The 22,046-nt window shown below is 45.3% G+C and overlaps 1 protein-coding gene across 2 annotated transcripts; it reads right to left on the reverse strand.

The window, feature by feature from the left end:
* Nucleotides 1-1,707: 1,707 nt before the first annotated feature.
* On the reverse strand, nt 1,708-21,917 carry LOC132836714 (transmembrane protein 229B-like). 2 transcript variants are annotated; one of them, XM_060856119.1, is made up of 4 exons: nt 21,708-21,917; nt 14,012-14,088; nt 12,457-12,520; nt 1,708-3,003 (listed from the first exon to the last, which is right to left on the reverse strand). In XM_060856119.1, exons 3-4 carry the CDS (start codon nt 12,487-12,489, stop codon nt 2,458-2,460), a joined length of 579 nt encoding a protein of 192 aa, XP_060712102.1. In that variant the 5' UTR covers nt 12,490-12,520; nt 14,012-14,088; nt 21,708-21,917; the 3' UTR covers nt 1,708-2,457. The 2 variants fall into 2 exon arrangements, with proteins under 2 accessions (XP_060712102.1, XP_060712101.1); XM_060856118.1 differs by lacking the exon at nt 14,012-14,088.
* Nucleotides 21,918-22,046: the final 129 nt, after the last annotated feature.

Here is a 22,046-nt window from a genome sequence, read left to right on the forward strand (position 1 = left end):
CAAAGATAAGATGATGAGGTATTTGTGTGTGGCCTGGTTTAATCAGAATGTTTTAAGGCTTGAAGACTCCAAGGGAGATGTTGATTCTACTCCTGTGGGTCAATGTGGAAATGATGATGGGACAGATAGAAGCCATTTGGCCCATCAAGTCCACACCAACCCTCTGAACAGCATCCCATCCCATCCCATCCTCTCCCTGTAAGCCCACATTTACCATGGCTAAGTGGAGAAGTCTTGTAGCCTCGATGGGCTGAATGGTCACAGCACAGGTGGCAGCCATTCTAGGATCCAATGGGTAGGTTGAGATTGGGATAGACTGAAGACAGGAGCTGAGTGATGAGGTGAGGTGGTTTTTGATGTCTGATTGGCTAGGCAAGGAGGGTTGTGGGTAGGGATGTCTCAGCAGGGTGATGTATTGAGGGTAACCATTTAAGGATGGGTGATTTGATAACGAGCTATATCAATGATACTCTGCTCAGGCTGGGTTCTGCAGAGCTGCAATCTTGCACAAGCTTCACAGACCAGACCCTTGTGCTGCAAAACAGTGTAATGCAGTGGGGTTGACTCCATTCTATTTCCTCTTTTGATTTGCTGATTCATTTCAGTGCGAGTACGCTCACTCACTGGTGAGGTTAAACCAACAGGATAACAGGGGAAGTGAAACATGTCAGTTAGCACAGGCCATCTAAAGCACCATTTGACCACAGTCTAGAAGGACAAAGTCAGCAGATACGTGGTACCAACCTATCACGAATTCCCCATCACACCATCCTGCCTTGGGCATTAAACCCCACCCCCTTCCTTCAGTGTCACTGGGCCAAGTTGTGGGCCTTGTGGATGTACCAAAATCTCATGGACTTGAATATGGCAGCTCACCACCAACTTCTCAAGGGCAATTAGGGGTGGGGCAATAAATGTTGGCCTGTACAGCCTGTATCCAAGGGGGGATAATGTCACTGGACTAGTAACCCAATGATCCAGGTTAATGCTAAGGATACAGGTTCAAATCCCAGCAGAATTTAAGTCAGGAATTGGAAATGAGTTTCCACAGCAACAGTAACTGTGAAACTATTATCAGTTGCCATGAAAACTCATTGAGTCCAATTAATGGTTGTTAGAGAAGAGAATCTGCCTTCTACCTGATCTGGCCTATATCCAGGCCTATAGCAATGTGGCTGATTCAACTGCTATTTGGAATGACTTAGCTGGCAAATTCAGAGGCAATTACAGATGAGCAACACATGCTGACGTCACCAGTGATCCATCCCACGAAAAAGTAAAAATCATTCTTTGATGTAAAACCTTCCACATGCACCTTTTTTACCACAGTCCATCCCCCTCAAGCAAGGGAGCACCTGCAGCTTTTATTCAATGGTAGGTTGGCTAAGCCAGCATTTGGTACCCATCCCTAACTGTCCTGTGAGGCCAGTTCACTGGGCCTGGAGTCACATGTAGGCCAGATCAGGGAAGGATGGGAAATTTTCTCCTATAAAAGGACATCAGTGAACTAGATAAATCTTTATAGCAAACGACACTGGTTACATGGATACCATTAGGCTGATCTTTCACTCCAGACTTTCAACATCGGCCATTAGCCCAAAATTCTGGATTCCTAGTCGAGTGACATAACCTCTAACACTTCACTCCAGGGACAGTTGTTCTTTCAGGACAGGGTGGTTGAATCCTGAAAACAGAAAATGGCAGCCATTTCCTCAACAGGATGCTTTTTATTGTAATGACACAGCAGAAATGCGCAAGTCAGATCTGGATCTGGGAACAGCCCTCAGAAAATATTTGGGCACATGCAGTTGTGTCAGTTGTTTGGGCTCCAAACATGTACACACGCGCACACAGCCACCTCTCCGGTGGACAGATCTCAACCCCGACTAGCAAACCGTTCACTTTATACACACCTGAACAATGTCTGATCACTGACTCCTCCTTTTGGTAAACAGGTGAACCGTATTGAAAGTGTGTTTGTGGACAATTATGCACTACATTGTGTGACTTGTTCACAAATACACTTAATTCCCACATCCTTTTACAATAGCAACAAGTTGAGTAGCATAAAAACAGCAGAACATGCAGGAGCTGTCTCTCGTTGGGTTGGTCTCGGCTATTTCATGAACAGAAAGAAGTTGTTATAAATACTAAATTGTCCCACTCTGTGCAGCCCCAGGCAGAGCACTGTCAGTGAGGATCAAATACTTGTTAGTGGACAGTGCATGCACTGGGAGCGAGGACGTTGCAGTAACACTTTAACCAGATTGTACTGCACTAGAGTCAGAATGCAATGGAAATGGGCTTCTCCATTCCCAATAAGGGAAAAGCACAGAAATAAACCGTTTTCTGAACTGGCTTGAGGTCCCGTTGTTGTTTGTTCCCGAGTCTGGAAATGTAAACAAGGAGATTCCCGAACTCCAGCTGCCATCGAACGAGGAAACGAAAGCGAGTGATTTACTCGACCTTCCTCAGTTTCAAGTGGCCCCACAGCGTCGGTGGAGAAATGGTTGGGGTGCGAGGCTCCCCGTTCTCATCGAACCGCAAACGCAGGGTGTTCCTGATCACCAGCTTTTCCACAATGAAAGAGGCGCAGAACCACGGCACAGCATACTCCAGTGTCACCAACCCCATGAAGTCATAATCAAACTGGGAGTAGTCCCAGGGGCAGGCATTGAACTGACGCAGAATGAGCCCGGTCGAGAACTCCCAGACGTAGGTCCAGAGGGTGTAGATGATGCACCTCACCACACTTGGACACCGGTCCTTCAGGTAAAGGTACATCCGCTCCACCACCATAATGGAGGTGCCGTAGATGAAAAGGGCCCAAACGCTGGTTACCCCTGGGAATTTCCAGTTGAAATTGACCACAAACTCCCAGGCAGCCGTGAACATTACCTCGCAGAAGTAGCCGTGGATGGCATAAAGGTACCAGCGAGAGAGGGCACTGAGGGGCTCGACAGCCCCCATCATCCTCCTGCCATCCTGAAACTGCACAAAGACCTGAAGCAAAACAGATCAAGGTTACTCCGGCTGTGTCAGAAGGTCAGCCACCCCCCCAGCCTAAAACCAAAAGCAAGAAGTCATGATGTGGAGGTGCCAGTGTTGGACTGGGGTGTTACAAAGTTTAAAAATCGGAAAACGCCAATTTATAGTCCAACAGGTTTATTTGGAAGCACTAGCTTTCGGAGCGCTGCTCCTTCATCACCTGGTGAAGTTGCAGCACTCTATAAGCTAGTCCTTTCAAATAAGCCTGTCAGACTTTAACCTGGTATTGAGTGATTTTAACTTAAAACCAAGGAGGCTTTTTCAAAAGTCAAACTCCACACCCAGAGGGTCTGGCATCCTGAACCTCCAAACTCAATCCCCTCCCCCCATTCCAAAAGCAAAGGAGCCCTAACCCTAAAACTCCACACCTGAAACCAGAGGGGCCCACAGAATCAATCCCAAACACCCAAACTCCAAAACCAGAGGGGCCCAGACCTCAAGCCATCCCCCTTCTGAAATCCAGAGGAGCCTGTATTTCCAAACTTACATCACCCATAAATCAAAGAAACTGACACTGTACTCCAAAACTAGAAGGGCTCACACCCCACCAGTGGCCAGGCCAGCATTCTGCACCCCAAATGTTGAGGATCTCACATACCAAAACCAGAGGGGTTGGCTCTCCTGAATGACCTGCAACTGAGAAGTCTCAGAATTCAAATTTAGTGAATAAGTTAGATATTCACAAAGCCAAAACATTTAGATGAAAAGTCTGTGCAGCATGTGCGTGTCCAGGTGATCATTCTCAATTGTTTCAGTTCCCTGAATTATCTCTATCCCATCCCTTACTGTCAGCTGCTCAGGGCCTCTGAGTAATTCCTGCACTTCAGTGACTTAAACAGTGGGCATGGCTATTTGTCACGATTGCCCCATCCCCAGCTGAGGACGAGGACAGTACGTGAACCAGCCTGCAGCAATAGGTCACTGGCTTTCTGGGCAGGACCTGTGGTCCTCACATCACCTGACAGGAGCCAGCTGGGAGAAGAACTCCATATCCTGCCTCAAAATAATGAGAGGGACAAGGACAAAATTGAAGGGGCGAGCCTTTGCCTTAGATGTTATATTTCCACTTTATTCAGTCTGATGCTGGTATCACCTGCCTATACAAGGCTTGGAGAGGTGAGTGAATCTCATTCTGAACAATGTCAAATTCCTGAGCCCTTTCCTGTTGGTGCTATTAACTCCACTGATTGCCTTCACTAGCTCCATCAGGCCTAACCCCTGCCCCCTTGGCCATGTTCCCATTATACCGCTGAACTCCCAGCCATTCTTGTTCCTGCTTAAGTTAGCTCATATTGTTGACAGCTCCAGTTCAACTTGAATTCTGTTGTCATTGTAAATTGCCTCAAACAAATCCACCCTTGGCCTCTCTGACTTTGCAACTGCTGCCCCCACTCCAACCTTGCTCTCATCTCCCAAGTCCGTGCCCCTAGCATAGTACTACACAAACCAAAGTCAGAAACGGCTTTGTACGTACCTACTATTCAGTCACAGCTTGAAAATTATAAGCAACATCGAGTGTGGGGTGCTGGAAAAGCACAACAAGTCAGGCAGCATCAGAAGTGAATTGACATTTCGGGCATGAGCCCTTCATCAGGAATGAAGGGCTTATGCCCGATTCTCCTGCTCCTCGGATACTGGAGCTTTTGCAGCACCACACTCTCGACTCTGATCTTCCCGACTCAGGCGACTGACTGTGTGGAGTTTGCACATTCTCCCCGTGTCTGCGTGGGTTTCCTCCGGGTGCTCCGGTTTCCTCCCACAGTCCAAAGATGTGCGGGTCAGGTGAATTGGCCATCCTAAATTGCCCGTAGTGTTAGGTAAGGGGTAAATGTAGGGGTATGGGTGGGTTGCGCTTCGGCGGGTCGGTGTGGACTTGTTGGGCCGAAGGGCCTGTTTCCACACTGTAAGTAATCTAATGTAATCTGATCTCCAGCATCTGCACTCCTCACTTTTTCCTAATTATAAGCAATGGCCTAACTTTGTGAGTGCATAAGGATCGGTCTATCATTTCCCCCACCTATTTCTTATTTATAAACTGCACCTCAGTAACATCATCCCCAAAACACATCTTACCATATGGGTGTAAATGCCACTCAGCTCCACCTCACTATAATCTCAGACGCCTGATTCTCTCTAGTAATGGATAAGCAGAAATTGCATCAGCTAAATAGGCAGCACAGTGGTTAGCACTGCCGCCTCACAGCTCCAGGGACCAGAGTTCGATTCCCACCTCAGGCAACTGTGTGGAGTTTGTACATATTCCCCGTGTCTGCGTGAGTTTCCTCTGGGTGCTCCGGTTTCTTCCCACAGTCCAAAGATGTGCAGGTCAGATGAGTTGCCCATGCTAAATTGCCCATAGTGTTAGGTGGATTAGTAAGGGGTAAATGTTGGGGAATGGGTCTGGGTGGGTTGCTCTTTGGAGGATTGGTATGGAATTGTTGGGCTGAAGGGCCTGTTTCCACACTCTAATGTGGGAATCTAATCTAAATACAGGGAGAATGGGAAGCATTGTCTTTGGTCACTGCCACTGTCTAAAGCTGAACCAGGCAAGACTGGCATCCTATTTGATCCCGTGACAAGCTTCCACCCACACACTTCCTCCCTCTCAGAACTTCTATATTTGTCTCCAAGGCTGCTGAAATGCTCGAGTCGTGTGTTTGTGATCTCCAAATTCAATCTTTCTGAAACATTATGGGTTACCCTGCAAGCTGAACATCTGCAAATCCGTTCTGCCATCACCACCTGTGCTTTCTCACCTGCACTGGCATCTGATCCAGCAACACCACAACGTTCAAGTTCTCATTATTGTTCTCATCACCCTCTAACCTCCCAACATCTGTAACCTCCTCTGGTTTGACCACATTCCTGTGTCCCCAAACCCAGGCTTCTTCCACATAAGTACATACTTTAGTTCTGTCTTCACAAAGGAAGTGTCGAAAGTGTGGTGCTAGAAAAGCACAGCAGGTCAGACAGCATCCGAGGAGCAGGAAAATCAGCATTTCAGGCAAAGGCCCTTCAGCAGCCTTATGTCTGAAACGTCGATTTTCCTGCTCCTCTGATACTGCCTAACCTGCTGTGCTTTTCCAGCACCACTCTTAGGGGATTAGGAGTTTAGATAGGGTTGACCATGAGAACCTTTTTCCACGTATGGAGTCAGATATTACGAGGGGGCATAGCTTTAAATTAAGGGGTGGTAGGTATAGGACTGATGTTAGGGGTAGATTCTTTACTCAGCGAGTCCGTGAGTTCATGGAATGCCCTGCCAGTAACAGTGGTGGACTCTCCCTCTTTATGGGCATTTAAACGGGCATTGGATAGGCATATGGAGGATAGTGGGCTAGTGTAGGTTAGGTGGGCTTGGATCGGCGCAACATCGAGGGCCGAAGGGCCTGTACTGCGCTGTATTTTTCTATGTTCTATGTTCTCTCCACTCTAATCTCCAGTATCTGCAGTCCTCACTTTCGCCTTCACAAAGGAAGACACAAACCATATCCTAAAAAGATAGGGTAACTCATGTTCTAAAGGGAAAGATGAATTAAAAGAAATCATTATTAGTAGGGAAATGGTATTGGAGAATTTAATGGGATTAAAGACCTTATAACCTTCATCCCAAAGTACTTCAGAAAGCGGCCCTAGAAATAGCAGATGCACTAATGGTCATCTTCCAAAGTTCTATAGATTCTCGAATAGTTCCTATGAATTGGACAGTAGCTATGAAATTCCAATATTTAAGAAGGAAGGCAGAGTGAAAACAGCAAATTATAGACCAGTTAGATTGACATTGGTAGTGGGGAAAATGCTCACGTCCATTTTGAAAGATGTAATAGCAGACTGTTTGGAAGGGTAAGTCTTGCTTGATAAATCTGTTGGAACTTTTTGAGGATGTAACTCATTGAGTAGATGATGGGAGCCAGTAGGTGAGGTTTACTTGGACATTCAGAAGGCTTTCAATAAGGTCCTACATAAAGAATAGCATGTAAAATGAAAGTGTACTGAGATGGATAGAGAATTGTTTGGCAGACAGGAAATTAACTGTTAGAATAAACCAGTCTTTCTCCGAGTGGCAGGTAGTGACTAGCAGGTTACCACAGGCAGCAATGCTTGGACCCCAGCTATTCACAATATACATGCAGGATTTAGAGTAGGAAAGTACATGTCACATTTTCAAATCTGCAAATAACACAAGCTTTATGGGAGGATTGGTATGAGGAGAAGTTTCAGTGAGATTTGCACAAGAAAGTGGGCAAAATACATGGCAGATGAAGTAAAAAGGCAGACAAAGATGAAGTTATCCACTTTGGTAGCAAAACCAGGCAGGTAGACTATTACATGAATAGGGACAGATTGGGACAGTAGGAGGTGCCACGAGACCTCTGTGTCCTTATTATACCTGTCACTGAAAGTAAGAATGCAGCTGCAGCAGGCGCTGAAGAGATGCCTTCATAGCGAGAGGATTTGAGGACAGGAGTAGGGATGTTTTGCTGCAACTATAGAGGACATTTGTAAGAGTGCACCATATGTACTGTGTGCAGTTTTGGTCTCCTTATCAGAGGAAGGATGCTTTGGCTATTGAGGAACTGCAAAGTAGGTTTGCCGGACTGACTCCTGGGATGTCTGCAGGAGAGACTGGATCCGTTAGCACTACATTCACTGGAATTCTGAAGAATGAAAGGGATCACACAGAAATCTATAAAATTTAAACAGGATTAGACAGGATAGATCCAGGAAGATGTTCCCGATGACTGTAAAGTCAAGATCAGGGGCCACCCTTACAGAATAAGGGTAGGCCTTTTAGGACAGAGATGAGGAGAAATTTCTTCACCCAGAGAATGGGGAGTTTGTGGAATGCTCTGCCACAGAAAACTGCCAAGGCCAAATCATTGAGGATTTTCAAGAACGATGTAGATATATTTCTTAAACCTAAAGGGATCAAAGCATATGGAGGAAAAACAGGAGCATCGTACTGTGTTGGATGATCAGCCATGATCATACTGAAAGGTGGAGCAGGCTCAAAGGGCCCAATGGCCTACTTCTGATCCTATCTTCTATGTTTCCATGTGTACGCATTCCAGAGTACTCCATCAATGCCAGCAGTGCTTTCAGCTACCTGCGTCCTCCGTGGGGCAATTCCTTCTCTAGATCTCTCTAGATCACCATCTCTCTCTCTCTCTCCCTCTCTTTCTCTCATTCCCTCCATTTTAATAACTTAATCAGGCTTTTCCCACCAGTCCTCTAGCTTGACAGGATATTCTGTTTGAGAGCGCTCCTGGAAGGTATTTCATTAGTTCGAAGGTGTATTTTAATTGGAAGGTCTGACTATGATGCTGTCAGTACCCAGGGTATGTCGAGAATGCTGTGTTATCTCTTGCTATTAGTGGGACAAGGGGTCTTGTGGAAAAAACTGGATCACACCAATGTCTCTCAGGGTTCAAGTCCCATTCCAGTACTGGACAGCCAAGGAACGTGTGTTCATATTGGTTGATTATTTAAATGTACATAGTTATGGGGGAAAGGAGGTTCGCAGTAGACAGTGGTGCCCCTTTGAAGAGTGCACATACAATGGGCCAAATGGCTTTGTTCTGTGTCATAACACTTCTGAGATAATGCAAGCAAACACTTTGAGTATCAATCAGCCAATGAGGATAGGAACATCAGGGCTTCTCCCATCACGTTCCATCGCTCCAGATAAAAGCATGGATGGAAAGATCTATATGGCCACAACATGAACTCAACTTTAAAAAATGAGGAACTTTTGAGGACTTTAAGTCCATACTCAAGGGAGTTTAGAATGATGAGGGGGTATCTAATTGAAACTTACAGAATACTGTATGATCTAGACAGAGTGGATGTTGGGAAGATGTTTCCATTGGTAGGAGAGACTAGGACCCAAGAGCACAGCCTTTGAGTAAAGGGAAGACCTTTTAGAATGGACGTAAGGAGAAACTTCTTCAGCTAAAGAGTGGTGAATCTATGGAAGTCATTGCTACAAAAGGCTGTGGAGGCCAGGTCATTGAGTATATTTAAGATTGAGATAAATAAGTTCATGAATACCAAGGCAATCAAGAGTTACTGGGAAAAAGCATGAGAAAAGGGTTGAGAAACTTATCAGCCTCGAGGGGCCAAATGGCCTAATCTCTGCTCTTACGTTTTATGGTCTTATGATCTAACTCACTTCGTGTGGACACAGTGTGTGGATAAGCTTGGTGCCAACAGCATGGGGTTCCATTTCCATTCAAGTTTGTGGATTCCAGACCTGCCACCTTGCCCCACCATGATGGAGGTCATGGGTCAGACCTGTCTTTCGCAGGGTACTCAAGATAAGAGAGGCAAGCTTGCAGATTGTCAGGTGTTTGTCAACTGAAGACCTGAGGTCTAAGGTAACTGTGCACAGTTTCTATGTCCTGTTTGGTCTCCCTACTTGAGAAAGGATGTACTGGCACTGGCGCAGATGCAGAGGAGGTTCACTAGGTTGATTCCGGAGTTGAGAGGATTGGCGTATGAGGAGACATTGAGTAGACTGGGAATATACTCATCGGAATTTAGAAGAATGGGGGGGAATGTTAGAGAAACATATAAGAAACATTACGCAGGGAATAAATAAGGTAGAAGCAGGGAGGTTGTTTCCACTGGTGGGTGAAACTAGAACTAGGGGGCATAGCCGCAAAATAAGATTTAGGACTGAGTTAAGGAGGACTTCTTCACCCAAAGGGTTGTGAATCAATGGAATTCTGTGCCCAGTGAAGCAGTTAAGGCTACCTCATTGAATGTTTTTAAGGCAATGCTAGATAGATTTTAGAACAGCAAAGGAATTAAGATTTATAATGAGCAGGTGGGTAAATGGCACCACATCCACGAACAGATCAGCCATGATTTTATTGAAAGGCAGATAGACTCAAGGGAGCAGATGGTCTACTCCTGCTCCTATTTCTTATATAACCTGTACAACATAATTATTTATCTCCTTTATTTATACTCTAAAATGTGACAATCATGATATTGAAGAAGTTTTCATATTTCCCACCCTCCTGAAGTGGAGCCCATGGAAGTCAGCAGTGAAGGTAACCTTCAGTTGATACAGTAAACATTTACAGGCTAAGGGGAGAATAGCATCAGGTGCCCAAGTAGGATTTAATCCTCACTTTAAAATCAGTCTTATTTTTCCTTTATTTTTCTAAACTAAATCTTTGGCGAGTTTTGAGAAGATGTGTAGCTCAGGTTCAGGTTCTGGTTGTAGGTTTCCACGCTGAGCTGGAAGGTTCATTTTCGCCACCATACAAGGTAACATCTTTCGTGAGCCTCCAGATGAAGCATGCTGGTGTTTCCTGCTTTCTATGTTTGGGTTTCCTTGGGTTGGTGATGTAATTTCCTGTGGTGGCATCACTTCTTATGGTGATGTCATTTCCTGTTCTTTTTTCTCAGGGGTTAGCAAATGGGATCCAAGTCAGTGTGTTTGTTGATAGACTTCCGGTTGGAATGCCATGCTTCTAGGAATTCTCGTGCATGCCTCTGTTTGGCTTGTCCTAGGATGGATGTGTTGGCCCAGTCGAAGTGGTGTCCTTCCTTATCTGTATGTAAGGATACAAGTGAGAGAGGGTCATGTCGTTTTGTGGCTAGTTGATGTTCATGTATCCTGGTGGCTAGTTTTCTGCCTGTTTGTCCAATGCAGTGTTTATTACAGTTCTTGCATGGTATTTTGTTAATGACATTAGTTTTCCTTGTTGTCTGTATATGGTCTTTCAAGTTCATTTGCTGCTGTTTTAGTGTGTTGGTGGGTTTGTGGGTTACCATGATGCCCAAGGAGTCTGAGTAGTCTGGCAGTCATTTCCAAGATGTCTTTGATGTAGGGAGAGTGGATTCTGGCTAGGGTTTCTGGATGTGTTTGGTCTGCTTGTTTGGGTTTGTTGCTGAGAAATTGGGTACCCATTCTTTTTGAATACACTGTGTAGGTGATTTTCCTCTGCTCTGCGTAGTTCCTCTGTGCTGCAGTGTGTGGTGGCTCATTGGAATAATGTTCTAATGCAGCTTCGTTTGTGGATGTTGGAGTGATTGTTTCTGTAGTTCAATAGTGTTGTTTTCCTGTAGACACTGGTTTGAAGTTCCCCATTGGCTGTTCGCTCTACTGTGACATCTAGGAATAGCAGTTTGTTGTTGCTTTCCTCCTCTTTAGTGAGTTTTATGCCAGTAAGGGTATTATTGATGGGCTTGAAGGTTTCCTCCAAATTGCTTTGTTTAGTTATCACAAAAGTGTCCACCATGTAGCGGACCCAAAGTTTGGGTTGGATGGTTGGCAGAGCTGTTTGTTTGAGTCTCTGCATTACTGTCACTGCTGATACCAACACTCACCAACAAGTGGCGATAGACCCGACCCCACAACTGAATCACAGCCCTACTCAAAGAACTTCAGAAATCTGGAGAAATAAATAAGACCGACTCCCAAAAAATGAAACCAGATGGATCCAACTCACCATATTTCTACAGATTACCCAAAATTCACAAATCAGGAGCTCCCCCTTAGACGCATAGTCTCATGACCTGGAACACCAACTTACAGATTAGCCAAACAGCTACACCAAAGACTAAAACACTTAGTAGAAGACTCATGCCATGCCTTCCACTCCACCCAAGAATTCCTGAAGACAAAAGACATCAAGATAGAAGAGGATGAAATAATGGTCGTCTTTGACATAACAGCCCTGTTCACACCCATCAACATCAACCTAGTCAAGGAAACACTGACTACTGTTAGAAAACCCAAAGACACATGGACCAAACACCACCAACTTCATCAGCAATGGCAGTATCATCAAGCTAGTCGACCTATGTCTTACCACCCACTTCAACTTCAACAAAACCAAACAGAGACATGCACGAGAATTCCTAGAAGCATGGCATTCCAACCACAACTTTACCAATAAACACACTGACATGGATCCTATTTACCACCCCCTGAGAAAAAGAACAGGAAATGACATCACCATAGGAAATGACCCACCACCACAAGAAGTAACATCACCAACCCAAGGAAACCCAAACATATAAATATAAAGCAGGAAACACCAGCAGTGCTTCATCCAGAGGCTCACTGAAGATGTTACCTAGTATGGTGACAAAATGTCTGAAAATGAACCTTCCAGCTCAGCGAGTAAACCTACATCCAAACATCTGAAAAGCAAACTCATGTCAGTTTAGGAAGCAGAAGTGGAGTCATCCTTTCTGTGCTGGATAGGCTTCTAGGGAGATGATTTGATGCCACCAGCAAGTAAAAGGCAGCTTTACAATGTGATTTACATAGGCAGTCTCCATTATAAATGTAAATTTAGACAATGCATACAGAGTAAGATTTTTCAATGCCATACACAGAAAAGATATTTACAGGGAAATTTTAAAATCAGATTTTTAAAAAATTACCTTTTTCCTTTTGCGATCAAGATTCAACTCCATTGTGGCCACTGACTGACAAGGTGTTCGTTAACTGGGGAGGGGGATACAAGACACAGATGCTTAGACCATTCATCTACAGGAACTGGGTCAAAACAAAGATAGTAAAACAGACTTGAAATTGTAGACAGCCTTTCATAACTTTACAATTTTGCAGAGAACTTTAAAGTCAAAAAGTGACACGAATTATGTCACACTAAGGATGGAATTCCATGTAGGTGACTAGGGGTTCACCCACCAGGAAGAGTTCTCAGTCACCAATGTTCAGGAAGGCCCATTGAATAGGCAGCGGTGATGTGCTTTTCATCAAGTTAATATAAAGAACTGCAGAGCCGGAAAGCAGAGAGTTCTTCTGAAGAAGGATCACTGGATCCAAAATCTGAACGCAGTTTTCTCATGACAGATGCTGCTCGACCTGCTGAGTTTCACCAGCAATTTCCGTTTTTTGTTGTGGCAAATGGACTTTTTCCAGGACCAAGGATGAGCACAGGCTTAGCTGTCGCAGACTTAATTGGGGTGGAAGCAGAAAGGTCGTGGAGTGCCCACCTGCCAACCCCACCAAATTGAAAGCCCTCTCTTCCTCCAAACACACCAATACAGAGGGCAAAACTCCACCTAATGATCTTCCCCACACTATGACACACTTCTTAACTTTTCAGAAGTTAAATGCAAACTATAAGACAGAATACTTTTGATAAAATATAGAAACAAGTAGAATAATGTTTTTAGTGTAATATGTTTATTCCTTAATGAACTGATAAGTTACACAACTATGTTCCTCTATTGCAGCATGAACACAAAGGTTTAGCTGCCCCTGTAATCACATTTCCATTAATAAGACATTCAGTACCTCCACCTTACCATTTTAACTCGATGTTTTTACAATTATATAGCTCTTCTATGTGGTCTTTTTCACGCTTCACTGATGCTCTGTTACTACAAAGCTACAAAAATATACTTTTGTATTAGGAGCTTCACATCAATCCGTATCCAACAACCTACTCTGAAAACGCTGCTCAAAATTTAACAGTTATAACAATTTCCAACATCTGAGACAATTCACAACAGAGCCACAGGCAAAATTAGCATCTTGACTGGGGCGCACTGAGGGAGCTTTGACTACAATATGGCCTCTTTAGCTGAAAGCCAACCAACCACCTGTACGATTCCACTCGAACTACACACTGTCCCGACATGGAACTGTATTGCCACTCCTTCACTATACCTGGTCGAAAGCCGAGAATTCCCTCCCTAATGCACTGTGCTGTACCTACACCACATGCACTGCGGCAGCTCAAGACGATTGGAAGGGCAACTTCAGATGAGAGAGACTGGTGCTGGCCCAATCAGCAATGCTCACTCCTCAGGAAAGGCCTCAACTCTTTCTATGTCACTGCACCAACTGACGCAACTCTCCCCCAATGCTAAGGCTGTGAAAACGTCCACGGTTTCCCATGGACTCAAAACTGATGTACTATGCAAAGAGTGTGACGTAGCTTTGATGGCAGTTTACTCAGGGATTCACCTCGTAGACTTCGGCAAGAACCTGATGCCCTGTGTCCCACTGCAAGTGATTCTGTAAAGTGATTCAGCAAGGGATACCTGAAAGAATAATATACAGCCAGTGAACCCAGTTCACCTCCAGAGAACTGACAGAATTTGTTGAACAAAAAGGATCAATGTCACTACCACATTTCCTGCGGATGCGTAGAAAGAAACATTTAAGGAAAAGAGTAGCTATGCCACTAGACCAGCAGCAGCATTAACGACAGGCACCAGCCAGCGAGACAACATCAGTAGCATGTGGTGGCCCATTATCAACACCACTATCGACCAACATCATCAGCAGAAGCAGTATCAGCAGCATGTGCTAACACACTGCAACGTCACCAGCGAGTGGCACAGCATTAACAACATAACGCACAATTCTTACATGAGTCAGAGCAACCACATCATCTGGGCAGTGTGCCAACTCACCAGAGAGAGCAATGACTGTTAAATCTACAAGATAGAGGCACAACATCCGACCACTTTAACAATACCATGAATAATGTTTTGGGAAAACAAGTGAGAAAACGGTCTTAAATTTAATGATTAAAAGTTGATTACTAACCTCCTTTTGTTGCACCTAAAATAAAGGTAAGTTAATGGTTGGGACAGCTAAATTGATAAAGTGGCATTATATTCTCATAAAATAAGAGAAATGTTGTATCGTTAGATTATTTGTAAAGAGGTAGGAACTAATGGCTCAGACAATGTCCATCCTGTTGCACCGCAGTCAACTGTCGACAAGTTCACCAGCCACATGGAGAGTGCAGGAACTACACACAATGAAGGTTCAGACTTTGAAGTCTAAAACAGTGATTATTTAGAGCAGGGAACAGCTCCTTCACCACAATTATAATGGTGCAGAATGCAGCCATCCTCCCTGTGTCACCTCTTCTATATCCAATTCATCCCATTCCCTGCCCATTCCGACAACCATGCAAACTGCTTTCTTTCTGAATTTTCATCCACTATTCTTTTGATCATCACACCGCCCTCACAGTCAGCAAATTCCAGATCACAACAATTCTGTCTTTGAACAAAAAGGTTTCCTCAGGTCATTTGTCAACAACTTTAAATCATTGTCTTCTGGTAAGTGAACCATCTGTGCATGGCAACAGTTTCTCCATAGTTACCTGAGCTTCTCCAGTCTTTCAATGCAGCTGAAGACTCACCCAGGAGACCTGAGCCAGTACGTCTACTGTAACACCTTCAAACATTAGGTCATATTTTAGGAAGAATGAGATTGCACTAGAGAGGGTGCATTTAAGATTTAACAAAATACAAGAGCTTGTCAGAGATAAGGAAGCCTGCAGTGAGTAACATACCTCCTAACCTTCAAAAGTATGTCCACCATCTCCAACATCCAAGTCAGATAAGTGTGATGGAATACTCCCCACTTGCCTGGATGAGTCCAACTCCAAAGGTTCAACACCATTTGGGAAAAAAAGCAACCCACCTGACTGGCACCACATCCATAAGCACTCACTCCCTCTGCTACTGATATTCAAGATGCACGTTGAAAACTCACCAGAACTCCTGAGGTATCACTTTCTAAACCCACAAACCCTACGATCTCGAAGGACAAGGGTGTCAGATATATGGGAACATCAACCCCTACAAATTCCCCTCCAAACCACTCACCATCCTGACTTGAAAATATATCACAATTTCTTCAGTGTCACTGGTCCAAAATCCTGGAATTCCCTCACTGAAAGCACTGTGGATGTACCTGCACCATATGAAATACAGTGGTTCAAAAAGGCAGCTCACCACCACCTTATCAAGGATAGCTCGGGATGGGCAATAAATGCTGGACCAGCCAGCAACATTCACATTCCATGAATTAATTCTTAAAAAACAAATTCAAATATCTCATATTCTGTACGAACGTCCTCATCAACTTGTCCTGCAAACTTCAAATATTGATGCAGGTACAACTTCAGGTCTTCATCTTCCTGCAGCTGCTTTAAAATTGCACATATAGTTTATAAAGACTTTCACTACTCTTTCTACCAAATGCATTGCTTCATTCCTGTCTGCATTAGGTTTCGTCAGCCAATTCCTTAACCTGACTATGTCCTACATCACTAGTGCTGCGGTGGAGATGGTCGAATGCATCAAGTTCCGAGCAGTGATGATCATCAACAATCTGTCTTGGTCCGTTGACATTAATGCTATGGTCAAGAAAGCACAACACCACCTCAACTTCCTCAGGAGGCTAAGGAAATTCAGCATATCCTTAAAGACTTTTATAACTGCACCCATAGAAAGCACTTATCTGGATGCTTAGTACGGCAACTATTCTGCCCAGAACCTTAAGAAACTGCAGAGTGTTGTGAACACAGCCGAGTCCATCACGCAAGCCAACTTTCCATCCGTTGACTCATCTACACTTCTCACTGCCTTGGGAAAGCAGCCAACATAATCAAAGACCCCTCACACGCCAGTTATAATCCTTTTCAACCACTTCCATTGGGTAGAAGATACAAAGGTTAAACACACATACCAACAGATTCAAGAACAGTTTCTTCCCTGCTGTTATTAGACTTCTGAGTGGACCTCTAAAATTTTAAATTTAATGTTGATCTCACTTTTTGTACACCTTCTCTGCAGCCATGACATTGTATTCTTCGCTCTGTTCTATTACCCTGATGCACTTTGTATGATATGATCTGCCTGTCCTGCACACAAAACAAAACTTTTCACTGTACCTAAGTACATATGACAATAATAAATCAAATCAAATCAAAAAATCCTGCAGTCATTATCCTCCTTACTGTTTACTGTACTGGGGGGGTGGGGGGGGTTAAGGGTTGATTAATGGGAGCTACAGGGGTCTCAGCTGCTTAGTGGACACCCAGTGAGACCCCTGCATTGCCTCTTTTAGACTATTTCCTTATTCCATCTGTCAAATCATGAGTCATTCAGGAAATGAACAGGTCACTGGCATGCCTGGTATGGTATCAGGACCCCAGATACTGGAGGTCTCACTCATTGAAGCTTTGCTCAGTAGCTGCTGCTGTAAGATTTATACCCACTGGAAGGTCAAAATCATGGACGCGTCCAGGCCAGAGGGAAGTGGTGGGGGGCTGTTACAGGCTGGGGACACTAGGGAGAGTGTTGTAAAGAGCGAACAGCAGCAAGGGCAAGAGGCTGTCTACCAGGGCTCCCCCTGCCTGAAGCTGGGTCCCTCAATCATGCACTAAGTTTCCCCTTCCCTCGACCCAACAGACCACAAGGAAGTTGCAAAGATTTGCTCATTGTGAGCCCTGCGCTGTGTAGGTCTAACCACTGCAAGCGCAAACTTAAGTCATTTAAAAGACTCATTCAGTCGCCAAGTGGGAAGGCTGTCCAGGGACCTACCCATCACACACCTAATGGGGGCGTAGACAGGGAGGTGGAAAGCTTCCCAGTTTCCACCTTAGTATACAGGTAAATGCCTCCTCAACGCTGTACAATCCACAGTGGAAGAGGATTTAAAAAATGGCCCTGCATTCAGGTTTGGTCCTCTGTGAACTTGCAAACTTTCTTGTGATTCTTCAAGCTATTCAGTCCCTCCACCCACTGGCACTCACCAGGACACCCTCCTTGCTTTCTCTTGCTCTAAACTGGAGCCCAACTGGATTCCACCCAACCACAACCTCTGCTGCTGTCTCATATTTCACACACTTTAAACAACTTCACTTTTTAAACTCCATTCACTTCCTCCAGGTCACTGGTGTTGCTATGGGAGTGCACACGTGTTTGAACTATGTCCCAGTTCCAAATCTCCTGAGGGCGTCTGTCTGACCACTTCCTCAATAGTGCTGCTTCTGAACCTCACTGTCACTGGGACATCTACTTCATTAATAATGGCTACTAAACTGACAGGAACTCTCCTGACACAGAGTCCCTCCCTAAGGAGCCCTCCTTCTCCTGACCTTCCCAAAGACACGCACTAACAGCTGCTTGTAGCTGTTTAGCCACTGGTCTGCACAACCACATGGAAATCCAATCTGGAAGTCTTCCTATTATCACCCAGCCCTCATCTTAACCTGCTCATCTCTGATAGTTCCATCTCCGTCATGAATTCTCTCAATCTCTGACTTACGTTTCTGCCACCCACCTCTTGTACAGACCCTTCATCCTTAATACCAGCATTACACACCCAACCCATCAGCTTTACTCAAAGCTTGCTTTTGTTTAAAAAAAGAACTGCAGGTAATGGAAATCATAAACCAAATCAGAAATTGCTGAAAAATGTCAGTAGGTTTGCCTCAGGTTAATCCTTTCATGGGATTTGCAGCCATCTCTGCCCATCTCTAATTGCCCTTGAACTGTGCAACGTTCAGCCATTTCAGATGAGAAAGTGAGGACTGCAGATGCTGGAGATCAGAGTCGAGAGTGTGGTGCTGGAAAAGCACAGGAGGCCAGGCAACATCTGAGGAGCAGGAAAATTGATGTTTCGGGTATAAGCCCTTCATCAGGAATGGCCAATGCCAAAACATCGATTTTTCTGCTCCTTAGATGCTGCCTGACCCGCTGTGCTTTTCTAGCACCACACTGTTGACTCAGCCATTTCAGAGAGCAGTTAGGAGGCAGTGGATCTGGTGTCACATGGAGACCAGATTCTGAAGGACATGAACAAACCAGATGGAATTTTCCAACAATCAATGATAGTTTCATGGTCACTGTCACTCCAGCTGGTTTTTAATTCCTGATTTTGTTAACTGAATTTGAATTCCACTAGATGCCACAGTGGGATTTGAACCCATGGCACCACAGCATTCATTAGCCTGTGGGCCTCTGGATCAGTGAAATTACTATTACACCGTCTACTAATTGACCACAGGCAGATAGCGACCACTGATGATGGAGTGGGGAGGACGTATGTGGTTAAACCAACCCCAGGAGGTTTCCACCAGCTATTTCCATCAGTCCAAACCTAGTCAGGTCTGAATACAATTATTGAAAAGGCTAGCCATCCTCAACAAACTCCCTTGGGTCCAAACCACAGCGAACTGCACTGTATTCTGCAAGAAGTTGCATTCACCCATCATGGACCAACATTGGATGCTGCCCTATGACATATAAAATTGTAACTATTTACTCTTAGCAAATTCTTTCCTGGCCTTGCTGCATTCCCACCTCTGCAATGTTCTCCAAATCTTACTTACAGCATCCTTTGGTTCTCAGACTCTGAATTGTCTTTCTCTCTTTGTCTGACCAGGGGGTGGACCCTTTGGTGGCATTGATTCCACTCACCACCCACTCTCCTCTGCACGGCCTCAAAACCCATCTTCCCATCAGGTTTTGGTCATCTCTTATCAGTCTCTTCCTCTTTTATATCCACTTCTTCTCAAGAATCATAGATCCAACTCAAGAGGAGGTCATTTAGCCCATTGGGTCTGTGCCATCTCTCTGAATGAGTAATTCATCCATTTACACTCCCCTACCTTCTCCATATAACCCTGCATGTTCCACTTTAATCATTCCCTTTTGATTTAAACCACAAGCAATAGTCTCTCAGGCAGAGCCCTCCAAATCCTAAGAACTTGCAGCGTGAAAATGTTTCTCCTAATGTCCTCATATTTCTTTTGCCAATTACCTTCGATCTGTGCTCACACATTCTTGATCCTTCTATCAATGGGTAAAGTTTCACCATGTCTATTCTGTCCAGGCCCCTCATGATTTCGAACATCTCCATCAAATCTCCTGTCAAACTTTTTTTTTTAAAAACGCAATGGAAACAGTCCCAGCCTCTCGGATCTCAATTCATAGAATGCATACAGTGCAGAAAGTGGGCATTGTGTCCATTGAGTCCACACTGACCATCTGGAGAGCATCCCATACAGACTCAGCTCCCCATCCTATCCCTGACCCTGCATTTCCCATGGCTAATCCACCTAGCCTGGCATATCCCTAAAAACTATGATCAATTTAGCATGACCAATCCACCTCACCTACACATCTTTGGACTGTAGGCAGAAACAGACACAGACGCAGGGAGAACATGCAATCTCCATGCAGACAGTCACCTAGGTCCAATCTCAAGACCTGGAACTGAATCCAGGTCCCTGGCGTTGTGAGGCAGCAGTACGAACCCCTGTGCCATCATGCTGCCTCTAATCTATCCACCTTTCTTTTATCTACTTATGTAATCGAAGTTCTTCATCCCTGGAACCATTCCTGTAAAATCTTTTCTGCAACTTCGCCAATACCTTCACATCTAAATCCATAACAATATTCCATTTGATACAAATTTATCATTAACTCATTTTATATAACCCCACTAATATAGCCCAGTATACTGTTTGCTTTCTGAATCATTCTCTTAATATGTCTTACCCCCTTCAGCAGGTCAAAGCTCAGAGATGTCTTTCTTAGGCCCCTGCTTTACTGCAAAGACTAACAGTTACTATTAAACAAATCTCCATTTCCTTATTTTCATCAACAATATCACTGTTATCTGCTTTCAACAGACTCACATTTACTTAACCACATGCTAATTTACGTATCCATTTATGGAACTTTACAGACAACAAGCTTATTTCAGAGAACATACTTTTTCTGAACTCCATTGGTCTCTATTTAAATAATACCTTCTGGTGTTCGACCACATGGTCATTTCCCCTTCTGAATTCTCTTCTCTGGTTGCATTTTAGTTCATTCAAAACATTTTTGAATCCATTTACCGTTGCTATATTTATGTCTTAGCAATTATTCTTCTAAACCTTATTACAATGTGATTGCTATTACCGCAATGTTTCTCGATGGGACCATCTCTCAACATCCCACATCAATCTGTTGATGAGGGCAAGGTGCATCCACAAGCTAACCTGTTCATAGGATCCCTGCAGTGTGGTAGCAGGCCATTCGGCCCTTCACCAACCCTCTGAAGAGAAGCCCACCCCGGCACCTCCCACCCCCCCGACACTGGGCAATTTAGCATGGCCAATCCACCTAACCTGCATATCTTTGGACTGTGGGAGGAAACCAGAGCACCCGGAGGAAACCCACGCAGACATGTGAGGGGGAAACGTGGAAGCTGCACACAGTCACCCAAGGGTGGAATCGAATGCTGGTCCCCAGTGCTGCGAGACAGGAGTGCTAACCACTAAGTCACCACACACACCACCCCCCCTATAGGGAGGCCTCTCAACTTAACCTTATTGGGTACCTCTCAACACAACTTGACAGCAGGGGACTGGGGGGGGGGGGTCACCTCTCAACCAAACCTGCTGTTGGCGGGGGGGGGGGCACCTGTCAACCAAACCTGCTGGCAGGGTCGGGTGGAGTTGGGGGGGTGTGGGTGGTGAAGGCGCCTCTAAAGCTAACCTGCTGATTGGGGGCAGGGAGTCACCACTCAACCTGTTGATGGGGTCGGGGGGGGGGGGGGGGCACCTCTCAACCTAACCTGTTGATGGGGTCAGGGGGTCACTGCTCATCTTAACCTGTTAATGGGGTCATGGAGGCACCTCTCAACCTGTTGATGGGGTCATGGGGGCAGCTCTCAACCAGATTCTAATCTAATCCAATTTGCTGATGGGGTGGGAGTGGGGGTGCACCTCTCATCCTAACCTTCTGGATGGGGGGGGTGAAGGGGGCACGTCTCAACCTAACCTGCTTATTGGGGGGTTGGGCAGGCCAGCCCCCTTTCCCCATTGGTTCCCTTCCCTGTCAATCACACCTACCTGGCCCACCTCCAGCAATGCTCTTAACCGAGGGGAGAGCGGCGGCGGGGACGCGCCCGCGTCAAGTAGATCGGGAGCGAGCGGCGCGGCCGGTGTGTGACGGCCCGTGTCCGCCGAGCGCCTCCCGGACCCTCCGCCGCCGCCCGCTCCTCGCTCCCTCAGACCGGCGGAAAGGAACGTAAACACAACGTGAAGGCGTCAGCCCCGTGGCCCCGCCCTCGGGCACGAGGACCGCCCCGCGCAGGCGCACCGAAACCCGGCTGTGTGGGCGGGGCCACGTGACGGTGATTGACAGCTGACCTGAGTCTTGTGCAAAGAGAGAGGTCAGGGCTGGAGCTA

This window comes from Hemiscyllium ocellatum, chromosome 47, assembly GCF_020745735.1.
Source record: "Hemiscyllium ocellatum isolate sHemOce1 chromosome 47, sHemOce1.pat.X.cur, whole genome shotgun sequence".
NCBI lineage: Eukaryota > Metazoa > Chordata > Chondrichthyes > Orectolobiformes > Hemiscylliidae > Hemiscyllium > Hemiscyllium ocellatum.

What these genes read in the sequence shown, in the direction of transcription:
- LOC132836714 (XM_060856118.1), bottom strand. Translation starts at nt 12,489, where the DNA reads ATGGAGTTGAATCTTGATCGCAAAAGGAAAAAG. An exon ending in TTGATCGCAAAAGGAAAAAG is followed by an intron (nt 3,004 to 12,456) that starts GTAATTTTTTAA and finishes GTTTTGCTTCAG; the next exon opens with GTCTTTGTGCAGTTTCAGGA.